Source organism: Rhinatrema bivittatum, chromosome 6 (assembly GCF_901001135.1).
Source record: "Rhinatrema bivittatum chromosome 6, aRhiBiv1.1, whole genome shotgun sequence".
Lineage (NCBI taxonomy): Eukaryota > Metazoa > Chordata > Amphibia > Gymnophiona > Rhinatrematidae > Rhinatrema > Rhinatrema bivittatum.
Genome location: NC_042620.1, coordinates 106,476,098 through 106,503,311, shown reverse-complemented (window position 1 = coordinate 106,503,311; position 27,214 = coordinate 106,476,098). Strand labels below are relative to the sequence as shown.

The 27,214-nt window shown below is 42.6% G+C and overlaps 1 protein-coding gene across 1 annotated transcript in view; it reads right to left on the bottom strand.

The window, feature by feature from the left end:
• Positions 1-1,389: 1,389 nt before the first annotated feature.
• The window catches only part of KLHL41 (kelch like family member 41), a 44,095-nt gene continuing 18,270 nt past the window's right edge, over positions 1,390-27,214 (bottom strand). Inside the window, exons 4-6 of the mRNA XM_029605682.1 lie at positions 12,075-12,260; positions 2,592-2,738; positions 1,390-1,603 (exon numbers count right to left, since the gene is read on the bottom strand). Of these exons, the coding sequence (XP_029461542.1) occupies positions 1,492-1,603; positions 2,592-2,738; positions 12,075-12,260 (445 nt within the window). The 3' untranslated portion in view covers positions 1,390-1,491. The remainder of the gene's footprint in view (positions 1,604-2,591; positions 2,739-12,074; positions 12,261-27,214) is intronic.

The window sequence follows — 27,214 nt, the reverse complement described above, 5'->3', positions numbered from 1 at the left end:
CGGTAGTCGATGGAAAAAGGCAAAAAACTTACCGGGTTCCGTAAGATGACTAAAAATTTGTCGAAGGGAGACCCCTGAGGGGCAAATTTTCTTAGGAAATTAACTTCCAAATTCCTGTCAGGAACGTGGTTAGAGAGCTCCTTTCACCGCGTGGCAACTGCTGCGCGGAAAAAAGAAGACTGAAGGGAGACCCCTGCTGGCTGCAGGGTCAGTGCCTTGCTGGGCATGCCCAGTAGGGGCCAGTCAAAGTTCTGTTTAAACTTTGACAGAAGTTTTCCGTGGTGGGCTCCATCCTCGATGTCACCCATTTGTGAGGACAACCATCCTGCTTGTCCTGTGAGAAAGGAGTATACTACCGTCCACCTGGCCAAGATGGTGAGACGGACAGTGAAATGCTAAGAGAAATTAGGGAAGCTAATGGAATGGAATTAGGGAAGCTGATGGAATGGAACAGCTCCCCTATGAGGAAAGACTAAAGAGGTTAGGACTTTTCAGCTTGGAGAAGAGACAGCGGAGGGGGGGGATATGATAGAAGTGTTTAAAATCATGAGAGGTCTAGAACAGGTAGATGTGAATCGGTTATTTACTCTTTCAGATAATAGAAAGACTAGGGGGCACTCCACGAAGTTAGCGTGTGGCACATTTAAAACTAATCGGTGAAAGTTCTTTTTCACTCAACGCACAATAAAGCTGTGGAATTTGTTGCCAGAGGATGTGGTTAGTGCATTTAGTGTAGCTGGGTTTAAAAAAGGATTGGATAAGTTCTTGGAGAAGTCCATTACCTGCTATTAATTAAGTGACTTAGAAAATAGCCACTGCTGTTACTAGCAACAGTAACATGGAATAGACTTAGTTTTTGGGTACTTGCCAGGTTCTTATGTTCTGGATTGGCCACTGTTGGAAACAGAATGCTGGGCCTGATGGACCCTTGGTCTGACCCAGTATGGCATGTTATGTTCTTAACCAAATTGGTTGTGCAGTATTAATGGGAGATTTCAGTTACCCAATACTGACTGGGTAAATGTAACATCAAGACATGCTAGACAGACAAAGTTCCTGGATGGAATAAATGACAGTTTTATGGAGCAATTGGTTCAGGGTCTGATGAGAGAGGGAGGAATTTTAGATCTAATTTGGCCTCACTAAATGCCAGCATGGTACGAAATACAGAAAGTCGTTTTCTTTAATTAACATTTTATTATAACTATATAACAGATTTATTTTCTATTTAATGTCAATTTATAACCCGTTCTTAGACAACTTTCACCAGTTCAGTATTCAGACTGAAATTTTAGAGTTTCAAAAAGATTTAATATTTGTTTTCTATAAAAGTCTATAAATACTTTAGAGCTGGAGACAAGACCATTTAAACATGACTCAAACTATAAATATGTTCAGATTTTTTATATTTTTTAATAGCAAAATCTATAAATAGTTATGGTTAAAAACACAATATAGTTAATGTTTAAGCTCTAGTGGCACATGATTGGTTTACAATTTAGTTAATTTGAAGAGGTTGAAGCGGGATGCTTGGCAGGTGGCTCCAGAGGCATAGCGGATCTCTTTCAGCATGCCACTCCATTCCTTCTTCTCCTCTTCATACCTGAAGTAAAAGAAAACACATCAATATCCCTTAACTCTGTGATACATTGTTATACCTGCTACATTTTATCTTTCATTTTCTAAGGATATATTCCTCCAGTAATGTGACAAGAACAAACATCTTCTGCATTTCTTGGATCTTGTTGGAGTTAGTCTTTAATCATATTTCTGAACTGCTCAGTCAGTATTTAACTGATATTTCCCCCCCCCCCCCCCACCTATTAATATTTAGATTTAATTTTAATCTGCAGGCATCTATAGCATAGGATTGCTCCTCAACAACATTATCTCAGTGCAATGCAAACACTCAGTGAATGTGAAATATTGTTTTTGTTTTTGCTTGTTTTAGTGTTGCACAGAGAGTGGTGACCCTGTGCATCAGCCCCGCTAGAGGTAGCGGCAGAAGAAATGGGGCACTCACACAATATATTCAGATGGGTGAGAGCTATGCAATTGATGGTGGGTCACATTTTTCAAAGATGGAACCCCCTTGAAGGAAAATGTTCAATGATTTCCTGGAGACTTACCATAGCCAACTTTTGTTTTTTTGCTTCTGTCTCTTTGGAAACAATGCATGCACCTTATGTCATTTAGAGTAACACGTATACAGTTTCTTTATAGTGACATCAACTCAAAGCAATGGAGATGATGGAGCAAAAAATCACTTTCATACATCTCCACAGCCTATGCCTTAAATAAACCATAGCATCTTTCAAGTTAATTACAAACTTGGACCCAGGCCCTGCTATGCCATCTCTTACATAAGTAAACATTTAAAAGAGATTCCACAAGTCCTTGGTCAGCAATTTTATGAGCTGGGATTTAGAGAAGGGCACCTGCAATCTCTGCCTGCACATGTAAGTACATATCTATCATATACTGCTTTTTAAATTTAGAATCCTGAAAGTGGACAAATTAATAATTGAAAGAGCTAGTAGAACTACTGCCAAGCCTTTCTGTGAATCACAGGAATCTAAGATTACACTTACTTCCACACATCGTTAATTTCAGAAGGCACATATTCTTTAGATTCAAGCTGAACCATAGCAAAACCACCAATAGCATAGAGAGAACCAGCCAAGCTGATTAAACTGATGGAGCTTCTCTCCTGGGGGAATTCAGCTACAGTCTCCCACCTGGGGAAGTTACAGAAAAGAAATTCACACAAAGTAAACAATATAATAATTCTCACATTACTTGCAATAATCCAAGTAAAAGAATTCTTGTTTATTCTCTGTATAATTGAATTTTAAATATCTTTTCTTTTTTTTTAACAAGCTTATGTGAAATTAGAACTAAGTAGTTTATTTTAAAAGATGAAGTTATAGGCATCTCATGTTGAATTTCTGATACATATAATTTTGTTTTGACTTTGGACACATTGAACTGGAAGAAACTAATTTTAAAACATTAATTTGTAACTTAACTTGCATTGTTTTACAAGTATACAATGGAACCTGAGGGGTGAATTCTCAGAGTTACGCATGCAAAAATAAGCATATATATACACACAAACTGCTAAGGAGATGGAGAAATTGATAGGAAAAGTACGTGTGTTCAATGCATTTCATGTGCTTGTGCACAAGCAGATATACGCATATTTTATAAAACACGCGTATCTAATATGTACAGATTATAAAATACTATTATACAGCTCTGCGTGGCCATAAATGTGCGTACATGCAGCCGCGGAGAGTTGTTTGAAAGTTATCCTCTAACTGTATGGTATACAATTAAGGGTAAAAGTAACATAGAAAATGACAACATTATTTACGCCAGAGACTAAGATTTAGAAGGCAGAATAATCTGCACTCACAAAGCTGATCTGCCCTCACAAAGCTGTTTCTGTTTTCTAGTGTATACATATTTTCTCTCCACAATAAGTTAGTAATAAACAGTATGTTGTTGTTTTAGCTACCTAATCAAAAATGGACTGTGTTCAAGATTTTGAGGGACTACTGCAATTGACAAGAGTAAAGCCCAGAACAGGCAAGCACTGCGCATGCTTCCCAAATTCCTGACCTGCATATCCACAGGTGTTTGCAATAAGAATAAATGTACACAAGGTTCAGACCAAAAACAAAACTTAAACCTGTGTCCTTAGTCTAATTTTATAAAAATGTTATTTGTAGTAACAAACAGGTCTATATTCAGTAAGCTGGTGAGTAGACAAGTTATTCCAATAAAGTTACTTGGAACTTCAGCCAAACAGTCAACAGCACTTAGGGGCAGATTTTCAAAGGGTTACACGCGTAACTCCCGAAAAGCTGCCCCTGCCTGCGCCGAGCCTATCTGGCATAGGCTCGGCGGCGCACGCAAGCCCCGGGACGTGCGTATGTCCCGGGGCTTGCAAAAAGGGGCGGGTCGTGGGCGGTCCGGGGGGGCGGGGCGGAGCGTGGCCTGAGCCTCCAGGCACAGTGGCCATTTGCCGCTGTGCCTGGGATCGTGGGCTGGCCATTGGTCGGCGCGCGTAAGTTATGCCTGCCAGGAGGCAGGCGTAACTTCAACAAAGGTAAGGGGGGGGGGGTTCTAGGTAGGGCTGGGGGGCGGGTTAGGTAGGGGAAGGGGGGGAAAAGTGCGGGGGGGGGGGGGGGGCAGAATGAAAGTTCCCTCCGAGGCCGCTCCGATTTCGGAGCGGCCTCGGAGGGAACGGAGGAAGGCTGCGCGGCTTGGCGCGCGCAAATTGCACAATTGTGCATCCCTTGCGCGCACCGTCCCTGAATTTAATAACATGCGCGCAGCTGCATGCGCATGTTATAAAATCGGGCGTAGATTTGTTCGCGCCGGGTTACACGAACAAATCTGCCCCTTAGTGTGGTAAAGCTGTTGCTGAATATACTCAAAGTTAACTGCATAGAGTTATCTAGATAACTTTGCTGCTGACTGGCTTACTGAAAAGAAACAAGTGGCCAAGTCCCCCAATATGAGTTCAAAATATATAAATGATGCACAGCCAAGTAGAAACACCACACACTATCATTTAAAATTGTTCTGTGCCAAGTGGTGATTCCCCCTACCACCCCTACCTTTAACAACAACAAAAAGTCCAAATCTCCCTTCTGCCACAACCCACAAATCTGTTCCAAAAGAAGAGTGGTAACAGAAGAGTCTGTTACTTGCTTCTGCTTTGCTGAATATTATGTACTGATAGCTCTGACAACTACTGGCACATAAGTATTAATTTATTTACTGCACTCGGGAAAGGACTGGTCCACTTCACTGCTAGCTGTCAGTTAATAGCCTTTCTTGCTCCCACTCTGCTTTTGGAACAACTTTGGGAGGTGGGGAGTGTTGGGATTTTGGATCATATTGGAGAAATTACTTACCTGATATTTTGTTTTCTTTAGTGTAGACAGATGGACTCAGAACCAGTGGGTTTATGCTCCCCTGCCAGTAGATGGAGATGGAGAAGCTGACATCACAGTATATATAGCCCTGCAGTGACCCCAGTCTGCCAGTATTCTTTTCAAAAGCAACTGTGGACAGACTAGCAAAAAACGTGATTAAAAATCATGATTAAAAACAAGTAACCAGAACAATACTCAACCAACCATAAACAATGAACTCATGTAAGATTCTAGGTACCCCAAGCTAGGGACTGGATGAACACTTACCAGTAATCTCTTGGGACCCAGAGCACCACAGGAGGCCTATTGACACACTCATGTGGCAGAGAAGGGCGAGAAGCTGTGTCCATCTGTCTACATTAAGGAAAACAAAATTATCAGGTAAGTAATTTCTCCATTTCCTAGCATATAGATAGATGGACTCTAACTGCCCGCAGTCCAGTCAACACCACACATGCAAAAGCTGCATCCTCCTGGGCCTGATCATACAGAAGAGAAAACCTGGAAAAAGTGAGTAAGAAAGACCAGGTTGCAGCTCGGCAGATATCGACAGGAGACAAAGACTAACCTCTACCCATACCACTACCTGAGCCCTAGTGGAATGGGCCCTAACTTGAGTAGGTAATGGCTTTCCAGCATCCACATATGCAGCCGTGATCACCTCCTTAATTCAATGAGCTATGGTAGACCATGATGCTGGAGCGCCCTGTCTACTGCTGCCATGGAGAACCAACAGGTGATCCATCTTTTGAAAAGACTCAGATCTCCAGATACCGCAAAACAAGACACTTAACATCCAAGGAGCACAAAAGGTGAAACTCCTCCACATCCCTGACCATATCCAGGGACGGCAAGAAGATGGATTGATTCAAATGAAAGTCCAAGACTACCTTGGGCAAGAAGGATGGAACAGTACACAGCTGTAACACACCCCCTGGAGTCAACAAAGGAATAGCTCCTGGCAAGACAAGGCCTGCAGCTCAGAAATCTGACATGCAGAATATATAGCCATGCAGTGTTCAGAACGAGGGCCCGCCAAAATGTCAAGCACCAAATTAAGACTCCACAATGGACCCTAAAGGAGGCCTAAGATTCTTCACTTCCTTCAAAGAATTGGCCACATCAGGATGAGACAACAAGGAAACAACATTCACCAGGCCTCTGAAACAGGCAAGTGCCGCAACCTGCACCTTCAAGGAATTAAGGACCAAGCCTTTATTCAATCCATCCTGCAAAAAATCCAAAATGAGAGAGATCTTAACTGAACGAGGAAGAATACCCCACTCCTCACAATAGGCCTCAAAAGCTCTCCAAACCCACACCTAAGCCAAGGAAGTGGAGAACTTAAGAACATAAGAAACTGCCATGCTGGGTCAGACCAAGGGTCCATCAAGCCCAGCATCCTGTTTCCAACAGAGGCCAAACCAGGCCACAAGAACCTGACAATTATTTATTTCGGATTTTTTTTGTTAATTATCCAAACTCTAAGACGATCCCATGCTAATTATCCAATTATCTAATTATCTAAAGATAATTATCTAAATTATCTTTAGATAATCTTTAGATAATTTTTAGATAATCTTTAGATAATTATCTAAATTATCTAAAGATTATCTAAAGATCTAATTATCCAATTATCCAAACTCTAAGATGATCCCATGCTACTGATGCAATTAATAGCAGTGGCTATTCCCTAAGTAAACTTGATTAATAACCGTTAATGGACTTCTCCACCAAGAACTTATCCAAACCTTTTTTGAACCCAGCTACAATAACTGCACTAACCACATCCTCTGGCAACAAATTCCAGAGCTTTATTGTGCGTTGAGTGAAAAAGAATTTTCTCCAATTAGTCTTAAATGTGCTACTTGCTAACTTCATGGAATGCCCCCTAGTCCTTCTATTATTCGAAAGTGTAAATAACCGAGTCACATCTACTCGTTCAAGACCTCTCATGTGAGCGCAGAGTAAAGTAGAAATCACTGCAGAGGAATAACCATGCTTTAACAGGTGAGCCTTCGCAAGGGCAAAACTGTAAGACAGAATTGAGTTGGATTCTCATGAAGAACCAGTCCCTGCTGTAGCAGATCCATGTGTGGCGGAAGATGAAGGGGGGCCTCCATCAGGAGATGTTGCAAATCCGCATACCATGGACACCTGTCCTGTCTAGCACCCAAGATCGAAGGCCTCTAGGGAGTACTGGCCCCTTGTGGCCTTCGATCTTGTGAATTATCCTGCCCAGCAAGGGCCACGGAGGAAAGGCATAAGGCAATCTGTATTCAGGCCAGACCTTTACGAGAGTGTTGATTCCCAGGACCATGGATCTCTCCTGTGACTGTAGAAGAGAGGAACCTTCACATTTCGAGAAGTTGCCAGCAGATATATAAGAACAGAAGGCCCCAGCGATCCACAATCAGCTGACATGCCTTGGCTGACAATACCCACTCTCCTGGGTCAAGACTCTCCCTGCAGAGAAAGTCCGCTCTTATGTTGTCTTTTCCTGCAATGTGAGAGGCCAAGATCATCTGCAGATGACCTTCCACCCATTCCATCAGCTGGTCTAATTCCTGCAACACCTGCTGGTTCTTGGTTCCTCCCTGGTGATTGATATAGGCCACTGTCATCGCGTTGTCCAACATCATACGAAATGCTTGATTCCACAGCCTGTGGCTGAACTGCAAGAATGCCAGCTGTACCACCCTGGCCTCCAGGTGATTGAAGTTCCAGTGGGATTCTTCAGCATTCCAGTGCCCCTTGGCCATTATCTCCAGACAGTGAACCCCCCAATTGTGGAGACTCGCATCTGTCATGAATATCAAACAGGCCGGAAAGGATGAGGGAACTCCCTTTTTCAGATGATCCTCCTGCAACCACTACTGGAGGTGGAAGCAGATATCCTTCAGCAAGTGGAGCTGAACCGCATAATGCTGAGACTGTGGGTTCCAATGAGATAGCAGAGAGCACTGAAGAGGATGCATATGTGCCCTTGCCCATGGCACCACTTCCAGGGTAGCTGCTATCAAGCGGAGTACCTGTAGGTAGGACCACACTGACGGGCGTATGGTATTCATCAACTGACGCACTTCAGATGTCAATCTCTGGATCCGAACGTCCGGTAGGAAAACTCTGTCCTGTCTCATGTTGAACTGGACCCCCAGATACTCCAACGACTGGGACGGTTGAAGATTGCTCTCAGTCAGGTTCACCACCCAACTAACCTCCTGCAATAAGGAGATCACAAATTGTGTCACCAAGTGGTTCTCTTCCTGAGACTTGGCTCAAATCAGCCAGTCGTCCAAATATGGGTGCACCAGGATTCTTTCTTTTCGCAAGGTGGCTGCTCCCACCACCATAATCTTATAAATATTCTGGGAGTGGAGGCTAGACCAAAAGGCAGCAACTGAAACTGATAATGGCACCCAACACCGCAAAGCGTAGAAAGCATTGATGTTCCAAACGGCTGGGAATATGAAGGTAAGCCTCTGACAGATCCAAGGAGATCAGAAATTTCCCTGACTGCACCGCCATTATCACAGAGTGTAAGGTTTCCACTCTGTGACGGTTGACAGTCTTGAGATCCAGAATTGGACGAAAACAGCCTTCCTTCTTGGGCATAACAAAATAAATGGAATATCGCCCCATACTTTCTTGAGACGTGAGCACTAGAACCACAGCTCTCAGTCTGAGCAGCCTTTGAAGCATGAACTCCACTGCCTGCTTTTTCTGGGAGGAGTGGCAAGGGGACACCCTGAATACATCCCGAGAAATACTGCGAGATTCCAGTGCATACCCTTCACGTATCACCTCCAGGACTCACTGGTCTGACGTGATCTTGACCCACCTCCGATAAAAGAGACAGACATCCCTCTATTCCCTGTTCTGGAAGGTGGGTTGGCAAACCTTCATTGGGAAGCTCAGGATCCATGTGCGGCGGAAGACCTATGATTAGAATAACCTCAAAAATACCATACCGTTCTGGTTAGAACAGGTATAGAGGTTCTGAGGTCTTTTTCCTCTTCATCTTAACATCCCTTTCAATAATATCTATGTTAAATTATTCATACATACATGTGAAGCTTTTTGTTTTTTTGATTTAGCTGACCAATTTCAAACCAGAGTTGACGCCTGGCCACTATCACCAAAGTCCGATCACAGCCTATGTCTGCTAAAAAGGTGGCAGTAGGATCCATAACTGCTCTGAAATTCCCTCCAGCCTCATCAACCTCCTGAGTGAGAAACAAACAAGATCTCGCCACTAGGGTGCAACAGGAGGCAATCTGTAAATTCATTGCCACTGCCTCAAAGGCTTGCTTCAGAATAGCCTAAATCCTTCTATCATGTACATTCTTCAAGGTCGCTCCTCCCTCTACCGGGATAATTGTCCACTTAGAAATGGCACATACCGCAGCATCCACTTTGGGAAAAGGCAAATGCTTTCTCACAGCTGGATCCAGAGGGGTACAGTAGTTCCAATGTCCAACCCCCTTTAAAATTTGCCTCTGGGGCATTCCATTCCAGATCAATCAATTCTTGAATGGCATCCATCATAGGGAAAAAACAAGAGGCTTTACTTAAGGAAACCAAAAATGGGATTCTTCCTTGGCTCTGACATTGCATCTGAACCAGGGACACCCAGCTATTTCAAGGTCTGGGAAAATCAGGGCCGGCAGTTCATTTCTATGAAAGAACAGCAACATGGTTAGAAACAGTTCCAGTCCTGGAGGAACTTCCCCATCTGCCAGGGAATCAGGGTTGAACTCATCATCAGTGCCATTCGGATTCCTATCGGGAACACCTGCAGGCAGCCGAGGTGAGCCTCGGCGCTTATACATAGGACTGGAAGAGGGAGGAGCCACCAGCTGAGTGGAGGAAATGGAGGACTGCGCCTGAAGAAAGGCTTGTAAGCCTTGAAAAAATTCCATCCAAGTAAAAGCAGCCGGGTCCAGACCAAGCCAAGAAGGAACTGGAGCTGGTCCGAGAGAACTGCCCTCGCCAGCAGAGGAGCCAGTCAAGGACGAACCAAGATCTGGCATCCTCCCAGTCAAGGTTGTGTCCAACTGATCATTAGAATGAGAAGAGCCAGGTTTAGCAAAATCCTTGGAAGACGACTCTTCCTGAGCACATGAGCAGCGCTGAGACAGATTAGAAGCCAGGTCAGGCTGAGAAGCCCTAATATGACAGGCATTACAAATAGGAAGATGTTTAGGTTTCTTGCTTACCGGTGCCATCGCTGTGGTAAATGTGCATTGGAACAGCTTGTGCTCAAAAATGAAATACATTATCACAAGAACATCATATATCTATGGAAACTGTATTTGGAAATGCTGAAACATGACTTAAACGAGTGACACAAAAAACTTTGGAGCAAACTTAAAAGATACAGCTATAGCCCCTGACAAAACATTCAACGAAACACGAGCCGTGTCGGGCAGGATATTTTGAATCGCTCCTCCAGTGTTTAATTGTTCAGCAAACAACATGAAATAAGTGTTACTTTGCTTGTAACTGACTGAAAAAAGCACAAAAATTATTACTTAAAAAAGGTATAAAATCTGTGAAACAGAGACCAATGATTATAAAAAGGAAAACACAGTTATATACTGTGCTTATTATGTGGTGGTGTACATTTAAAACAACCACACATTTGAGAGCAAGAGTGTACAATATATAAAAAAATTCTCTCTGGCAATATATGAGATCTCGATTCACGAATGAAAATTAACCTGAAGATTCCATAGATATATGATGTTCTTATGATAATGTATTAAGTAGTTACATCATATTGGCAGTTCACTACTAAACAAAATGAAATATGCCTAAAAAATAAGCACCTAGAAAAAGCGTGGCAAGGCGCACGCACAACCTATGCGCTGAGTTAAGCGCATAAAAAAGTTTGTGCATGTAAAAAGCACACCCAAAAACCGATCGCGTGTGTGCAAAGTCGCTGCACTGCACACACCAGCCTATAGAGGGCAGCAGAGCACGCACAAGAACACATGAAAATGGCCACCATGGCCTACCACGTGGCATGCAAGAAAAAGCCTAAGTGCAGGGCCTAGCCCACTGGGGGCCGCTCAACCTACCAGGCTGCCCAGTTCCCCAATCCCAACAGAAGCAGGAATGAAAGTCAGTAGAGCGCGCCGAGAACAGAGACCAGAGGAATTTCTGAAACCCCTCTGTCTCTGATTCAGGGTAAAACGTTCTCCTTTTTTTTTTTTTTCAAACCTTATCTGAGCTCAGCGTTTACCGGCTGAGAACAGAGACGGTCTCTGGATGTGGGGGGAGAGGGTATCTGCCGTCACCACCACACTCGGCCTCCTGCACCCGCTGCCTTTTAGCTGAACTAAGCAGCTAAGTCCACGTTGGGAAACCCAGCTACCGCACCAAGGCACACCTCTGAGGGACCATGGAAATCGCCTCAGGAATTCTCAACTGGAAGGGATCTTTAGGTATCACTGCAGGAGTGCGGGGGTTTCTTTTCCTGAATTTCGAATTTTAAATTTCTCCTTCCAAAAACCTTTAAGCAATCTCCATAGTGAGATGCACATCCACCATCTGCTGGAGACGGGAAATACTGGCAGGCTGGGGTCACCGCAGGGCTATATATCTTGTGATGTCAGCTTGCTCTGTCTCCATCTGCTGGCAAGGGAGCATAAACCCACTGGTCCTGAGTCCATCTGTCTACACGCTACAAATATATATTTTTTAAAGTTAGGAGGAGGGGTTGGGGATAGTACCCTATTTGCTGTAGGACAATTTTAAATTATATTGGGAGGGTCTGCTTGGTCACACATCATATTTACATTTTGGAATAATATTGAGGGGTGGGGAGGGAAATTGGCCGCTGTTTTTATCATCTAGCTAACTTTAGGCCTACAGTTTTTCCCAAACAGTTAACCAGACAACTTTATCTGGCTGGCACTGATATTCAGCGTTAGCTGGATAAACTTAAGCTATGCCCCTCGGAACACCCCACACCACCTCTTTCTTTTCTGGCTAATGACCCTGCTTGGCAGAGTGGGAAATTCAAACCTTGGGGTTTGTCCAGGTAGATTCAAAAGCTGTCCAGATAACCCTTTTAACTGTCAACCTCAAAATGTATAAAAAGTTTGAAAATACACTAACTTGTTACTAGCAAGATCAAATGCTTCAACTGAGGCAGTCAAGCCATCTTCAGTAACACCACCAGCAACAAAGATCTTGCCCTTATGCACAGTCACACCACACATTGAGCGAGCTGTCCTCATGGGAGGAATATCTTTCCAGTCTCCCTTTTTAGGGTTGTATATAAATACTCTGCTGTTGCATTTCCTGTGCAGAATAAAAGAAAGATACAGAAAAACAAAACATGAAAGAACACAAAAAAAGAAAGCTTGCTTCATTAATAAAGTTGCATGGTCTAAAAGACTGGCTTGTCTAAAAAATAAATAAATAAATAAATTACAAACTTCATTACCAGTACTACATTTGCTAAGTATCATTTACAAAAAAGTGATCTCCTTTAAATCAACTGCTTTCACATGTATTATTATAACCAAAATCAAAGTTGTACTATATTAATATCAAACTTAATTTCTTCTGTGGACAGTGGTGATAAATCAAAAAGTATTTGCCCATTTCCAAAACTCAGAGGATTTGATTTTCCATAGGCCAAGAACAGGGCAAATGTTTGATGAATCAATTTTATGGAGGTATTTATTTTAGCAGCTTGTGGGAGACTAAGTGGTACTTCCCTGGCTGGAGACAGAAAGCCACATAGACTCCAGCATTTCTGATGCAGATAAAACTTTATTAAACAAACAATATTTCACAATGGACTTCCTACCTTAACAGTAGTCACTTACACATACAGGGACTGTAGACTGCCTTGCTTCTGGTCAGTGTACACTCACTCTCTTCTATGTTGGACAGAGTGCTTTACAGGACCTGCCTTCCTCCTGGAGGCATAGAGGTCCCCTGAACACAACTGGGCTTGAGCTCTTATCCCAGCCCTAGCTGGGTCATGCCCACAGACCTCTTTTCCTCTGTGGGATTTAAGGTGGACCAGGCTCCCTGTCTGGTCCCCCACACACAAAAGGGAGGAAAACAGGGTCATTCTCTTACACAGCTCATATACTGTATTACCTCACCTTAACATATATCCATTCTTTATGTAATCATTTGAATATCCATGGACATGAAGAGCTGAATATTCAGAGATATCCGGTTATCTAACTTATCTGGATATAAATTATCCAGCTAACTTAGAAGGGATATGCTGCTGAATATAACTGGATAAGCTATAGTTAGGATAACCTGATAAGTTGCCTTGCCTTGATCCACCCATTGTCCACCCCTAAGATATCTGGCTATCTGCTTTATACTTATCTGGCTAAGTGGTAGCTGCTGAACATAGCCGGATATTTAGCAGCTGCCATTTAGCTGGATAAAACCCTATTTATCCAGCTAAGTAGCACTAAATATCAGCCTCATAATGAGGTCCATATTCAAAAGCCGTTTAGACTGATAAGTGAAAAGTTATCTGTCTAAATAGCAAATGTAACATATTCAGCCTCTTATCAGTCTAAATTATATATGGATAAGTAGTTATCCGGCTATAATTTAGCTGGATAAAAAAGGGGCATTTTGGGGGCGTTCCGGGAGGGGTTGAGTTATCTGGCTAACCTAGCCGAATATCGGATATATTCAGCTAGGTTAGCTGTATAATTTTAGACCTGCTTCTGAGCAGCCTTATGTGGTCAGATAACACGCTACTCAATTGGATATCCTTAAAAGATATCCGGCTACGTAGTGCAGCCATTACCCAACAAAATAAAGTACAGACTACAAAGCGTGATACTAAAGCCTTGTCAGTCCGTAGTCTCCTACCCCATCCCCCCTCCCGAAACCTTTTTAAAGCTTGATGAAGTGCACAGTCTTGTATGCCAGGCCACAGTCCTGACTGTGAAACACACCGAGCGGCTGCCTCCCAGCCTTTTCCCCCATCCACCCACAATGAAGAATCCTGGCACCTGCCCCCCCCCCCCCCCCCCCCAAAATTCCATCCCTCTGCCCCTTCCCATTCCGGCTATCTTTTTTATCTGTGCTGGGAGTGAGGGACCCTCTACAACACTCCCGGTGCCTCCAGCGCTGCTCTGACACAGCAGAGCTGGAAGTGTAAACGTCAACTTAAGTTGACACGGCTTTAGTATCACACTTTGCGGGGCGCAGAGAGGGGTTTGGCCACCTTCTAGTCTGTTTTTGAGTGATGACAGCACTTCTTAGCCTGATATATTTTAAAGATATCCAGTTAAGTAGTGCATTATCTGGTCACACAAGGCCGTATAACAAACTTAACTGGCTATATTCAAACATATGATCATATCAAGAACAGAAACGACTGTTCTATCACTGTGAATAAGAATTATTTTCTGTTTGATTTATCAATGTCTTGTGTCAATTTCATTATTGTCGTCAACACCTACACACTGAGTGGATCAATATTTTTTGAAAGACAATAACGAAATTGACACAAGACATTGATAAATCAAACAGAAAATAATTCTTATTCACAGTGATAGAACAGTCGTTTCTTTCTTGATATGATCATATATTAGTGGATCACTGTTTTTCGTGGTGTTTATATAGAGTATATTCAAAGATAGCCAGTTAGGTATTTGTTATTCAGCTACACGTAGCTGGATAACTTTAGGATGGCTATATTCAGTAGGACATTTATCCCGCTGAATATATGGGACAAGTTATCAGGCTAACTTTGGCCAGATAACTTGTCCACTAACCAACTAACAGGCCGATACAGTACAGTGTGCTCCGACGGAGCGCACTGTTAACCTGCCCTTGGACGCGCGTTTTCCCTTACCCCTTATTTAGTAAAGGGCGGAAAACGCGTGTCCAACCCGCGGCACCTAATAGCGCCCTCAACATGCAAATGCATGTTGATGGCCCTATTAGGTATGCCCGCGCGATACAGAAAGTAAAATGTGCAGCCAAGCCGCACATTTTACTTTAAGAAATTAGCGCTTACCCAAAGGTAGGCGCTAGTTTCTGCCGGCACCGGGAAAGTGCACAGAAAAGCAGTAAAAACTGCTTTTCTGTGCACCCTCCGATTTAATATCATGGCGATATTAAGTCGGAGGTCCTGAAGAGTAAAAAAAGAAAAAAAAAATTTTAAATGGGCCCGCGGCTGTCGGGCCGAAAACTGGACACTCAATTTTGCTGGCGTCCGGTTTCTAAGCCCGTGGCTGTCAGCAGGCTCGAGAACCGACGCCGGCAAAATTGAGTGTCGGCTGTCAAACCCGCTGACAGCTGCCACTCCGGGTCAAAAGGAGGCGCTAGGGACACCTTTTGCCCGTTTCTACTGCACCATCTAATTTAAATACAGAATCACGCGCACAGGCGAGTGGCCTGTGCGCACGCCGGGAGAGCGGGCGTTCGTCCGCTCTCCCGCGGACTTTACTGAATTGGCCCGTTACTGAATATGGACCCCAGTGTGTATAATGTTGCATTGTAGAAACTAATTGGGGGGAGGAGGGGGAACTCTTCAGAAAGTGTGATAGGGCAGGAACAGTAAAAAAGCCATCTTCCTTTTGAGTTCAATAAAATGCAAATGATGACATAAGGATCAACAGATCCACTTAGTCTGTCTATTTCTGATGCAATACTACACAGCCTAACCTACCTTAGGCTTTATCTTGGTATCGAAGTACACGCTGTACTATATAACATATAATATTAATTTTATATGTATTTGTTATTGGATGGCAACTATATTTACTGTTTTATTATATGATGTTTGAAGTGAAAAACAAATATTAATTGTCAGAGTATATTTAGTGGATCACTGTTTTTCCCACACCTCCTCCAATAAAAAATAGACCACACTGCGTCTGTTACATCTTCCTCATACTGAGGAACCATATGTTGCTATCCCTCTCCTCGTTCACACCGAGGAACCATGTTAATGTTTATGTTACTATTATTTCTCGTCTATCCTAACTAATTATTTACCCTCTTCCCAGTTTCGAATTCCCTGTTAATATGTAATTTCCATACTTTACCAATTTTTGATGTAAACCGGCATGATGTCCACAACTAATGCCGGTATATAAAAATGTTTAAATAAAAAAATAATTTATCTCTACTAGAGGAAATTACGTCTAATCAGGCTTCTTAGGAAACAAAATGCAACAAAACAATGGGGAAAACCATTGGAATATTAGGGTGGATAACAGAAAGGAGATAATTACTGTACAAAATCATCATTGTCACCCAAGGTAAACTATTGTGTCCAATCTGGAGACCACATCATTGGAAGGCTAAAGAAAGAAAAGTGGCAATCTAGAGGAGAGCTACTAAAATGATACAGAATATAGCTCCATAAACCTTTTATTGCCTGATAGCCTGGAAGTAAAATGCATTAAATCAATATCTGTTCCATGCATTCACATATCTACCTCAAAACTGCAAAGTAAAAAATATATTCCAGAATTCCTTAGAAAATGAAGTAGAATTTAAAAATGGAATATCTTGATTAAGTATCCACCCTCAATTATATTTCTGCAGCAATCCTAAATACTTAAACCCCTAGTGTAACCAATCGCTATCAAAAGCACACACAAAGTGAATTGGCTCCACCTGTGTTAAATAAATACCAAGTCACATGATGACAGGATAAATTCATCACAAAGTCCCTATCATGAGCACCAAGGAGCTGTCTAAAGAACTTTGTACAACAGGAGTGGACATTGTTTAAAAATACAATCTTAGAAGCACAGTCCGGATGTATTCCATGAATTAAGAAATGTGGAAGGAAGGCAAAACGATTACCAGCGTGGTTAAAAGGTGAGCTTAAATAAGCTATTTTAGCCAAAACATCCTTCAAAAATTTGAAGAAGGATCCAGCTGACTTAGCCAAGATATTCAGCAGTGTGGAAGTGCAGCTGAATATACCCGGCTATCTTAAAGTTAGTTGGATATGTTTATCCAGCTAACTCTAGTACTGCTCTTCAGCTATCCTAAAATTATCTGGTTATCTCAGCTGGATAAAACTGAAAATCAGTGTTTATCAGGTCAACTCAGCCAAATAACTGGCTCCACTGCGGAATGCTCCCAAGCTAGCTGGTTATCTTTTTAGCCAGATAACATATTATCCAGCTATCTTGGGACCAGTCAGCACAGAAGGATTTTCAAATGCCACCATTTATACTAAGTACGAATTTAGACAGACACATGGCACTTAACATCTGCTTCATATTTTATAAAATCAAAAAGTATGCCTCAAGTCTCAGCCTTGCCCAGATTCCACCCCCTGGAACACCTGTCCCCTATGTGTATAAAAGTATGCAGTATATACACGTGTAATTTTATGCATGTAATTTTACAACTTATCAGTCTTGTACTTTTATAAAGGGCCACTTCTATAAGTATAGCACTACTTTATCTGCAGAAGTAGTGCTTTACCCACAGAAAATTACCCTATCTGTAAATAGAACTATTACACACAGTTTTACTATATTAAAATTATATGTGCTTTCGAGACCTCACAGGCCTCTTAACAGGCGTAACAATATACAAAGGGGAAATTTACACTTGCCTAATAATTTTCTTTCCTTGAGTCCAACCAGACCAGTCCAGCTGTATGGGTTATGCTAAATAACTTGCGGATTGAGACAGAGATTAACAGCTTTGCTGATGTCACCCCTTATAGGCTCTCATGCTGACCTCAGCCTGCAGTATCTTATAACAAGCTAATCAATTATTTACCAACTCTCCCTCCCTCCAAACCAGGGTACCCTCCAGGACAGTATAGTCTGAATAAACAAACATTTAAAAAAACAGATAGGTTATTGTTATGGTATTGACCTATCAGGCAACATTATTAACTTCTCACATGAACTTTCTCTGTAATTTACATCAGGAGAAATCTCCAGTGTGGCAGCATTGGGCAGATTCTGGACTGGTCTAGCTGGACTTGAGGAAAGGAAATTATCAGGTAAATGTAAATTTCTCCTCTCTCTTCATCCAGCGAGAGCAGTCCAGATATACAGGACATATCCAAGCTACTTCTGCTCCAAACCTATTCTCAATTTTTAATTCTAAATATTTTAATTTATATTTAACACACAATCAATACATCATAACAACTATGTAGAGAGGTGTGACACGTTACATCTCCACAAACCAATGCAGATACACATGTGATACATGAACCACAAACACCTGAAAACTCCCTCACTCTGCCCTCCCTCCCTCTCCCACCCATGCATACTTAGCAGATAACAGAATTACAAGGCAGGCAATAATACATGTTCAACTTTCACTGTGCTGTGTTTACAATTAGACTTCTTGTCCGATGAGGCAGCGATTGTAGATGAGTCTCAAACTTTCAGGAAAGTTTTTTGCTTAATTTTCAAATAAATTTTATGTACATGCAGTTCCATAATACATTGCTGATGGATAGCAAGACAGTTGTATGAGTATAGGGGCCTTGGAGGACAACCACTTCTGTAAAATGGCTTTCTTTACCAGCAACAATACTTTTCTTACCCACAATCTTGTAGACTTATCTTTAAAGACTATTTGATGTAGAGTATCAAAAAGAAAAATCTGGATCCTTAAAGGTATGGATACTTCATAATTTCATGTATATATTGCTGCACTTTACCCCTAAATTCTTTAATAGTGGAACATGACCACACCTATCCTAACAAACCCTCGTCTGACTGACATTTGAGGCCACTTTCTGATTGACAGAATTTCCAAGTAAAAGCTTGTTTACAAAATATGTATGACTGCATGATAAACTTATAATACATTTCTCGCAGGCCTACATTCGTAATAATAGTATGGATCCTAGAGAAATATTTTAGTTATTGAGGTGGGGAAGAAGCCAACTCCAATTCCTACTGCCAATCCATAGTACATTTGTAAATTGAAGCAATGTTTCTCTTTTATTAAGAAATGTATAGAAAAATGATATTGTGTGACAACCGGGATCCTCTAAGTCAAAGAAATCCCAAAGGAACTCTCAATTGTCATGTTTAAATTCTTGCAGATCCAAGGAGTTAGCTTTGTGGTAAATTTGTAAATAAGCATAGAAGTGACTTTGGTCTAACATATTCTCACTGAAGATCCTGAAATTAAAGCATCTCCCCACCTCCTCATCAAAAAGCTGAGTGAGCACTGAAAACTCTTGATCCCCAATCCTTGAAAATTCTGGAATGTAATCCTGGGGCAAGGTTTCTATTACCCCTAATAGGAAGAAATTGGGTCTACCTACAATTTAATTGAGGCTTAATATTCAACCATTTCCATGTTTTGCAAAGCGGCATAATGAAAACACTACTCTGCAGAGGGAACGTCAAAACAGATCTAGGGCTGTACGGAACATACCTAAGATGCAGCGGAGTAAGGAAATCTCTCTCACAGGCCAAAGCAGTTTAAAACTAAAACTCATCAACCAATCCCCCAAATGCCATATGTTACATACCAAACAGTACAACTTCAAATTAGCCAAATCCAATCCCCCCTTATCACGTCTTCTTATTAATATGAATAGGGCTATATGTGGTTTCTTACACCACCATACAAACTGCTGAATAAGTCTATTGATTGCCAGCACCTCCCTTTAGGTTTAGGTTAAAAACACAGATATTGTCTGAAACATATACAACCATTTCAGGAGAAGTTTCATTTGAAAAAGATTTACGCTAACTGATATAGATAATGGAAAATCAATCCACTTTTCAAAGGTCATTTTGGTGTGTGCCAATAGTTCTTGAATACCGAGTGATTACATTTTAGATAGGTCTTTATGTAGCCTAATCCCTAATATTTGAAGGAATCAATAGTCCATTTCATAGGAAAAACAGGACCTGAATCTGTGATCACTGCATCAGATATCAGCAATGCTTCTGGACGGCCGACAATTAAATTTAGATAAGTCAATCTTCCATAAGCTGAAAATTCACCTAAAAGGGCTACCAAAGACATAGCTAGCTCACAAAAATGAATCAAAATGTCAGCAAAGGCTGCCAATTTAAAACTCAAATTGGGTGGTTGTTTCAGAGGCACTCCCTTAATACTATCATCATTAGCATGTATTCTTCATAGAAGTGGTTCCAATGAAATGAGAAAAAGCAGAGATAACAGGCACCCCTGCTGCATGTTGCTTTGCAATGGAAACATTTCAGAACTCATACTGTTAACAAGAATGGAAGCAGTCGGGTTATTATAAAGGACTTGGATAATAAGCAAAAAATGACCATCAATACCTACCTCTCTCAGGGTTTCAAACATAAACATCCAATTCACCTTGTCGAAGGCCTTTTCCAAATCAAAGCTAAGTATGAGGGACGAGAGCTGTCGATGATGGCTAGCCTCCATCAATGCAATAATTCTGCAAACATTATATACTGAACTTCGACCTTGTGCAAATCCTAATTCTCCCCAATCAGTAGCGTAATAACTCATGCCAGCCTATCTGCCATTATTTTGGCAAGCAACTTGGTGTCAAAGTTCAAAAGAGAAATAAGCTGATATGAGTTTGTGAACATATGATCCCTTCCCAGTAACACCATAATAAGGGCAGAATTCGGAATTAACAGGAAATGCCCTTGTTCACTAACGTCTCAATCATTTTCTCTAAAGGAGCAACAAGTTTGTTAGTCAATAATTTATAGAACTTTGCTGAGTAACCATCAGGACCCAAGGCTTTCAACAGCTTAGTTTGGTGTATCCCCCATTGTATTTCTTAAAATAAGATAGGCACATTCAATCTATTCACCTGTTCTCCTGTCTGCTTGGGAAGATTTTCCCTAGCCAAATATTCCTGAACCTGTGATAGCTCCACTTCATTTGCAGCATACAATAATTTATAAAAGCTCAAAATAATGCACAAAGGTTCTTATCTGAATTCACCACTTTGCCCAATGGATCACGCATGGCCATAACATAGCAATGTCCCTCCAACTTTTAAATTGGCCAAAACCCTCCCTGATTTGTTCCCAAAATAAAAGAATTTGCATACGATGTAATATCACCCCGTAATACTACCTTAGATGTTTTCCATAACAGAATCGACAAATTAGCATGTTTTTTTTTATTGTTCTCTGCGAACTCATCCCATTTTCACATCTAGAATTCTCAACATTTTTGGTCCCTATATATATTTGGGAAATCTCCAGGCATGCTCCAAATCAATGGGCTGAAACCAGTCTATATCAAGCCAGATAGGAGCATGATCAGAAATTTCCAGTGGACCAATTTCTGATTTAGTAACTTTGCCAAATTCTTCTCTATTTAACAGCAAATAATCTCTCCTAGAGTATGTATTATGTGCCCTTGAAATGCGTGTGTACTCCTGTTCCAGAGGATGCAAAACTCTCCAAATGTCTACCAAGCCTAAACTCCACGTAGATAGGCTATACCTTTAGATCTTGAGGGCCCTGTAAAAAGTATGTGGCTGGATCTATTTATTTTATCATCATGAATGCATCTAAAGTCTCTTCCTAGCCAACAAGGACCATGTGTATGTTTCGCTAAAAGTTTGGTAATGTTAATAAAAAGTTGTGATCATACGTATTCGGCATATAGATATTACATATTGTGAGAGGCTGACCAAATAGAGTACCAGCTACTAGGATAAATCTTCCCTCTGGGTCTTTCACCACCTTGGAAGGAAATCATTTTGCCAATCATAATAGCTACTCCCGCATTCTCAGTGCCTGATTGAGCAGAATAAACCATCTCCACCCATTGTCTACATAGTTTTTGATGTTCCACTTTATCCAAATGTGTCTCTTGTAACATTGCTATTTGGGCGTGACATTGTTGTAAAGCTTGTAGTATCTTGAACCTTTTAACAACAGACCCAATACCTGAAATATTCCAGGTAACATATTTAATAGTCTGAGGAACCATCAGCCAAACTTACCACATTCTATTATCAAAATGAGAAGATACTGCCACCAAGTCCAGATCGCCCAGCTTAGATAGAGACTCTTCTCTCCCCAACCTCTTTTGATCTGCCACCGGAATTCCCCCTGTGATGTTACTATAGTCTGCTATCCTAGCTGCCTTAACTAACCAAACCCTTCCCCCTTGGCCACTAAAAAATTCCCTGCTTTCCACCCCTACCATCTTCAACCCCTCCACCCCTGCCCATTTTTCTCCTCTGCTAATCTCCCCTTTCCTCTTGCTCCCAACAGAAAAAATAACAAAAGAAAGTACCTTATCATGGGTGTGAGGTAAACATGATGTTACCACTCCATTCTTAATAATTTTGAGCCAAAAGAAGCCTCTTCTTTGGCCATAACATTAGACAATAATGCTTTGAGAAAGAATGTAATGACAACCAAGTTGCAGGCTTACTCCATAGGTGAAACCAAAATTCCCACAGGATGCCTGTGCTCTTGTGGAATGTGCCTTTCATTTCTCAGGTAAGGATTGGCTCTTGCCAATGTAGGCTGCTGCAATAACTTCTTTTATCCAGCATGCCAAAGTAGACTTTGAAGCCACCTCCATAAAGGACAAAAAGATATGACCTTTTGAAACAGTTCATGACATTCAAATATCTTAAAAGCAATCTTTTTATATTTAAACTATGCAGTTTGTGTTAGGATCCAGGCTTCTATGGAACCTCCCTGCCACCAGAGGTCCCCATGGAACTGCACCTGCTCTCACTCCAGCCATAGTCTCCATGGGCTCATGACTCAGCAGCGCTTGGCCTGTTTAACCCTGCCTCTTGCAATACCTGATGCCTTCAACTTGGCTCCCTGCTTGACCCCGTTTTACCTTTTCTTGCTCTATGGCCTGCAGGCCTTTAGCTCAGTTTTTCCTAGTCCTGTGATCTTTGGGCCTTCCAGCCTTGCCTAGTTCTATGGCATCTGGGCCTTCCAGCTCTGTCTTGCCTAGTCCTGTGGTCTCTGGGCCTTCCAGCTCTGTCATGCCTAGTCCTGTGGCCTCTGGGCCTTCCAGGTCAGTCTTGCCTAGTCCTGTGGTCTCTTTGCTTTCTAGCTCCGTCTTGCCTAGTCCTGTGGCCTTTGGGTCTTCTAGCTCTTCCTTGCCTAGCCTCCGGGACTTATGCTTAGTGGCCTATGGGCCTTCTGAACCGTTGCCTTTGGGCCTCTGTGTTCCTTATTCTGTTCCGTCTTGTCCTATCCTGTCCAGTCCTTGTCTGTCTTGTCTAGTTTTTTCCTTGTCTGGCCTAGACCTGTACCTGATATCTGTTTCCCGTGCTGCCAGTGCCTTGCCTTTTCTCAGTCTGCCCAGCCTAGTTCCAACATGTGCCCAGCCCTTGTCTACAGTCCTACCCTAACTTGGTATCTAGTCCTGCACTGCCTCAGTCTCCAGCATTGCCTTGCCTCCGTCTCCAGCCCTGCACTGCCTCAGTATTCAGTCCTCATCTCCAGCCTGTGTCTCCAAGTTCCAGCCTGCACCTTGATTCTAGCTGCGGCCTAAGTCCTGCCGGCCGCCAGGGACACAACTTGCGGGGGAGGTGGCTGGTACAGGCAGAAGATCCTTTCTGCCCCTGTGGGTGTTCCCCAGCTCTAGCCTCAGTTGTGACAGAATGACAAGGCCATACCGTCCCCATGGAAGTTTGTTCAGAACTTCTTGCCTGCCTGGTAAGCCCAGTGAAAATTCTTCTAATCCTATAGAGCCCTCAACTTTCTACTGGGTTTGCACTAACTGCCAAGGCCATACTCCCCCAGGATTTCCAAAGTGTTGCATGTGTAAATCTGGGAGTATAAGGGATGCAAATGTGTAAATCCCATCTCCATAGGGATTTTTCTTAATTGTGATATACTTAAATCAATTTCTGATAAAATACCCACTCTTCAAAAAGCTCCAGTTCCTACAGCACTGCTTTATATCCCTTATTATTGGGACTGCAATGTCTGCCAATGCATGAGCCCACCATTTGAACTAGTGTGTCGTCAATGCACCCTTCCTAATCCTGTAACCCCCTTTTGGAAATATGAAAAATGTTATGTAGAAAATAGTTGATCTGAATAACATGTTTTCACTGCGCTGCTATTAAACCAACTTCTAAGATACAAGATCTAGTTACTGCATAAGTGACCTCTGAAGAGGTAGGTCCTTGTCACTTTCACTCTTTGTTAAAAACTTCTGATGTCTTCTTTCACCATAATGAGAAGGTAAAAACCAAGCCAGTTAATTCTATGTTTAAATTAAAGTCTGTTGAACCTGATTTACAATCACTCAATATTCCTTTTAAAGGTAATCGCTCTCCTCAGAAGGGAGTGAAAGGGAAATGCTACAATGAAGTTAAAAAAGTATATTCTATATCAGAGGACTCTAGTACTCCTGTTGTCTGAAGCAAGAGGAAAGCCTTGTAACTGAAACATATCTCCATCTTGGCTTCAGTTAACCCACATTCACAGAACCCTCTATATTGCGCAGAAGTTAATCCACAATACCAGATACTGGAAAAGGAAAAGCAGTTTCACTCTGCTCCTAAGACACCTGTTTTGACTTTTTCTGAAGGCAATATCTTTTTGCAGAAGTCAGTGGGGGAGAAACTTTACAATCAACTTAAAAGAGAAAAGTATTATCATTCAGTTCCAACAGTATCTGTTTTAATGAATGATTCTTGTGTTTCTGCTTTTTTCTAACACCAGTCTAACTCTTGATTCTACCAGGTTAATGGTTACACTTGTCTGTATTTCATCTCCAGCTAAGATTAACTTACTTTTAAAACCAGCATCTGAACAAGAAGATTTGATAAGCTCCAACTCAACTGCCTCTGGATTTTCCACTCTATTAAATACTGAAAGCCTTGCCTTGAGATCTGAAATTCCAGTTATAGCTAATCAAAGGTTACTTGGCGCTCAAGCCCCACGGAAATCAGCCTGTACATTTCCAACCATTAGACTGGGTCATCTTGCTCTAACTAAGACTAACTATGTGAATGATGCCTTAAAGATTACTTCAGTAGTGGAGGTTACTCCCAGCTCTGATCCTGTAGCAGTGTCTCAGTCAGCTAGGATAATTACCTACCCAGAGCCTTGTTTTAAAACAGACTTCATCCTTAAACAGAATTCAGTGATACACTCAACCCCAGATCTTTTACCTTACTCTCGTGCAAGAAAACTTTTATCTGAGAAGGATCTGGTATTCAGTTCCAAGGATTTGCCTTTATCTCCTTTAGAGAAATCTAACTATGTTCCAGGCTCTAGTTTTGTTCCATATACTGCTCTGAACAATCCAGTCCAGGATGTGAGTGCTACCACAGTGGCTCCAGCCATGCAGTTTCAAGAGGAGCCCAGTCCAGCTATGCCACTCCTAGAGGAGCCTACTAATTTTCCCACTCTAGGAGGAACCCAAGTTAACAATGCCTCTCAGAGAGAAGCCCAAGCCACCACGCCTAAGCAACCTTGACACTCTAGGAGGAGCACAAGTCAGTCTGCCATTCCGGAGGAGTCCAGTCCAGCTTTGCCACTCCAGAAGGAGCCCAAGTTAGGAGCCCCCATCTGCCAGTCCAGCCTTGCCACTCCAGGAAGACCAGTCTGTCATGCCAGTCATGCCAGTCATGCCAGTCATGCCAGTCTGTCATGCCAGTCGTGCCGCTCCGGGAGGAGCCCCAGCCAACTGTGCCGCTCAGAGAGTTGCCCCAATCTGCTATACCAGCCATGCTACTCCAGGAGGCACCCTAGTCTGCCGTGCTACTCTGGGAGGAGCTCCAGTCTGCCATACTAGCTATGCTGCTCCAGAAGGAGTCCCAGCCAGCCATGCTTCTCAGGAAGAGACCCAATCATTTAGACCTACAACTTTGCCTATGAGGGATCCCAGCCCTGCAGTCTTGTCTTTGAAAGATTTTAGTCCACCAACTTTGCTCCTAAAAAACCCAGAGTCTGACAACCCAGTCTCAGGTGTTCTCAGTGGACTTTCAAAGACTTTCATTCAGACCCTGTCTCCTATGATTCCTAATGTTCGGTTCCACTCTGGCTATACCCCCGATGCCCAAAATCCTCCTCCCGGTAAGAACTGGGGGAGGGGTGTTTAAGGAGGGTACTTTTAAGATCTAACCTGCTATGTAGCCTCCCTGCCATCAGAGGTCCCCATGGAGCTACACCTGCTCTCATTCCAGCCATAGTCTCCATGGGCCTATGACTCAGCAGGGTTTGGTCTATTTAGCTGCCTCTTGCAATATTTGATACCGAGTCTACTTTGCTCCCTGCTTGGCTCTAATCTACCTTGTATTGCTCTGTGGCCTCTGGGCCTTCTAGCTCAGTCTTGCTTAGTCCTGTGGCCTTCGGACCCTCAAGCCTTGCCTTGCTTAGTCCTGTGGCGTTTGGGCATTCCAGCTCTGTCTTACCTTGTTCTGTGGTCTCTGGTCCTTCCAGCTCTGTCTTGCCTAGTCCTTCTGGCCTTCTAGTTCTGCCTTGCCTAGCCTGTGGCCTCCAGGCCTTATGCTTAGTGGCCTATGGGCGTTCTGAACCACTGCCTTTGGGCCTCTTGTTCCTTGTTCTGTCTTGTCCTTGTCTATCTTGTCTTTGTCTGGCCTAATCCTTCCCTGGTATCCATTCCCTGTACTACCAGTGCCTTGCCTTGTCCCAGTTTGCCCAGCCTGTCTAGCCTAGTTCCACGTGTGCCCAGCCCTTGTCTCTAGTCCTGCTCTGCCTCAATTTCTAGACTTGCTTTGCCTCCATCTCCAGCCCTTCTTTCCAGCCTGTGTCTCCATGTTCTAGCCTGCACCTTGATTCCATCTGTAGCCTAAGTCCTGCCGGCCAGCAGAACCCAAGGGCTCAACCTGTGGGGGAGATGGCTGGTACAGGCGGAAGATCCTCTCTGTCCTGCCTTGAAATCCTGTGCTGCCCCTGTGGGGGTTCTCCAGCTCTAGTTGGACCCTCAGTTGTGATGGTTTGAAGTACTCTATTCCACAGTCCTGTCTACAGAAAGAAGGAAGGGAAATTACCTAAGATGCAATGATGACACAAGCTTTGAAAGAAAAGAGGAATTGTTTGAATCCTTATTGTCTCTTTGGAAAACATTAAAAAATAGTTCCCTGAATGGCTCCAAAACTTGTCTTGCTGAACATATAGCTACTAAGAACAAAGTCTTGATAGAATTTTAATGGAAATCATCAGAGGCTCGAAGGGAGAATCCGCTAGGTAATTGAGAACTAGATTCAAACTCCAAGATGGAACTGGATCCCTCATGTGCTTCACTTCTCTGAGGAATTGGGGACATCTGGCTCAGCAGAATGAGACCTATCCAGGATCCAACCCCTAAACGATGCAGTA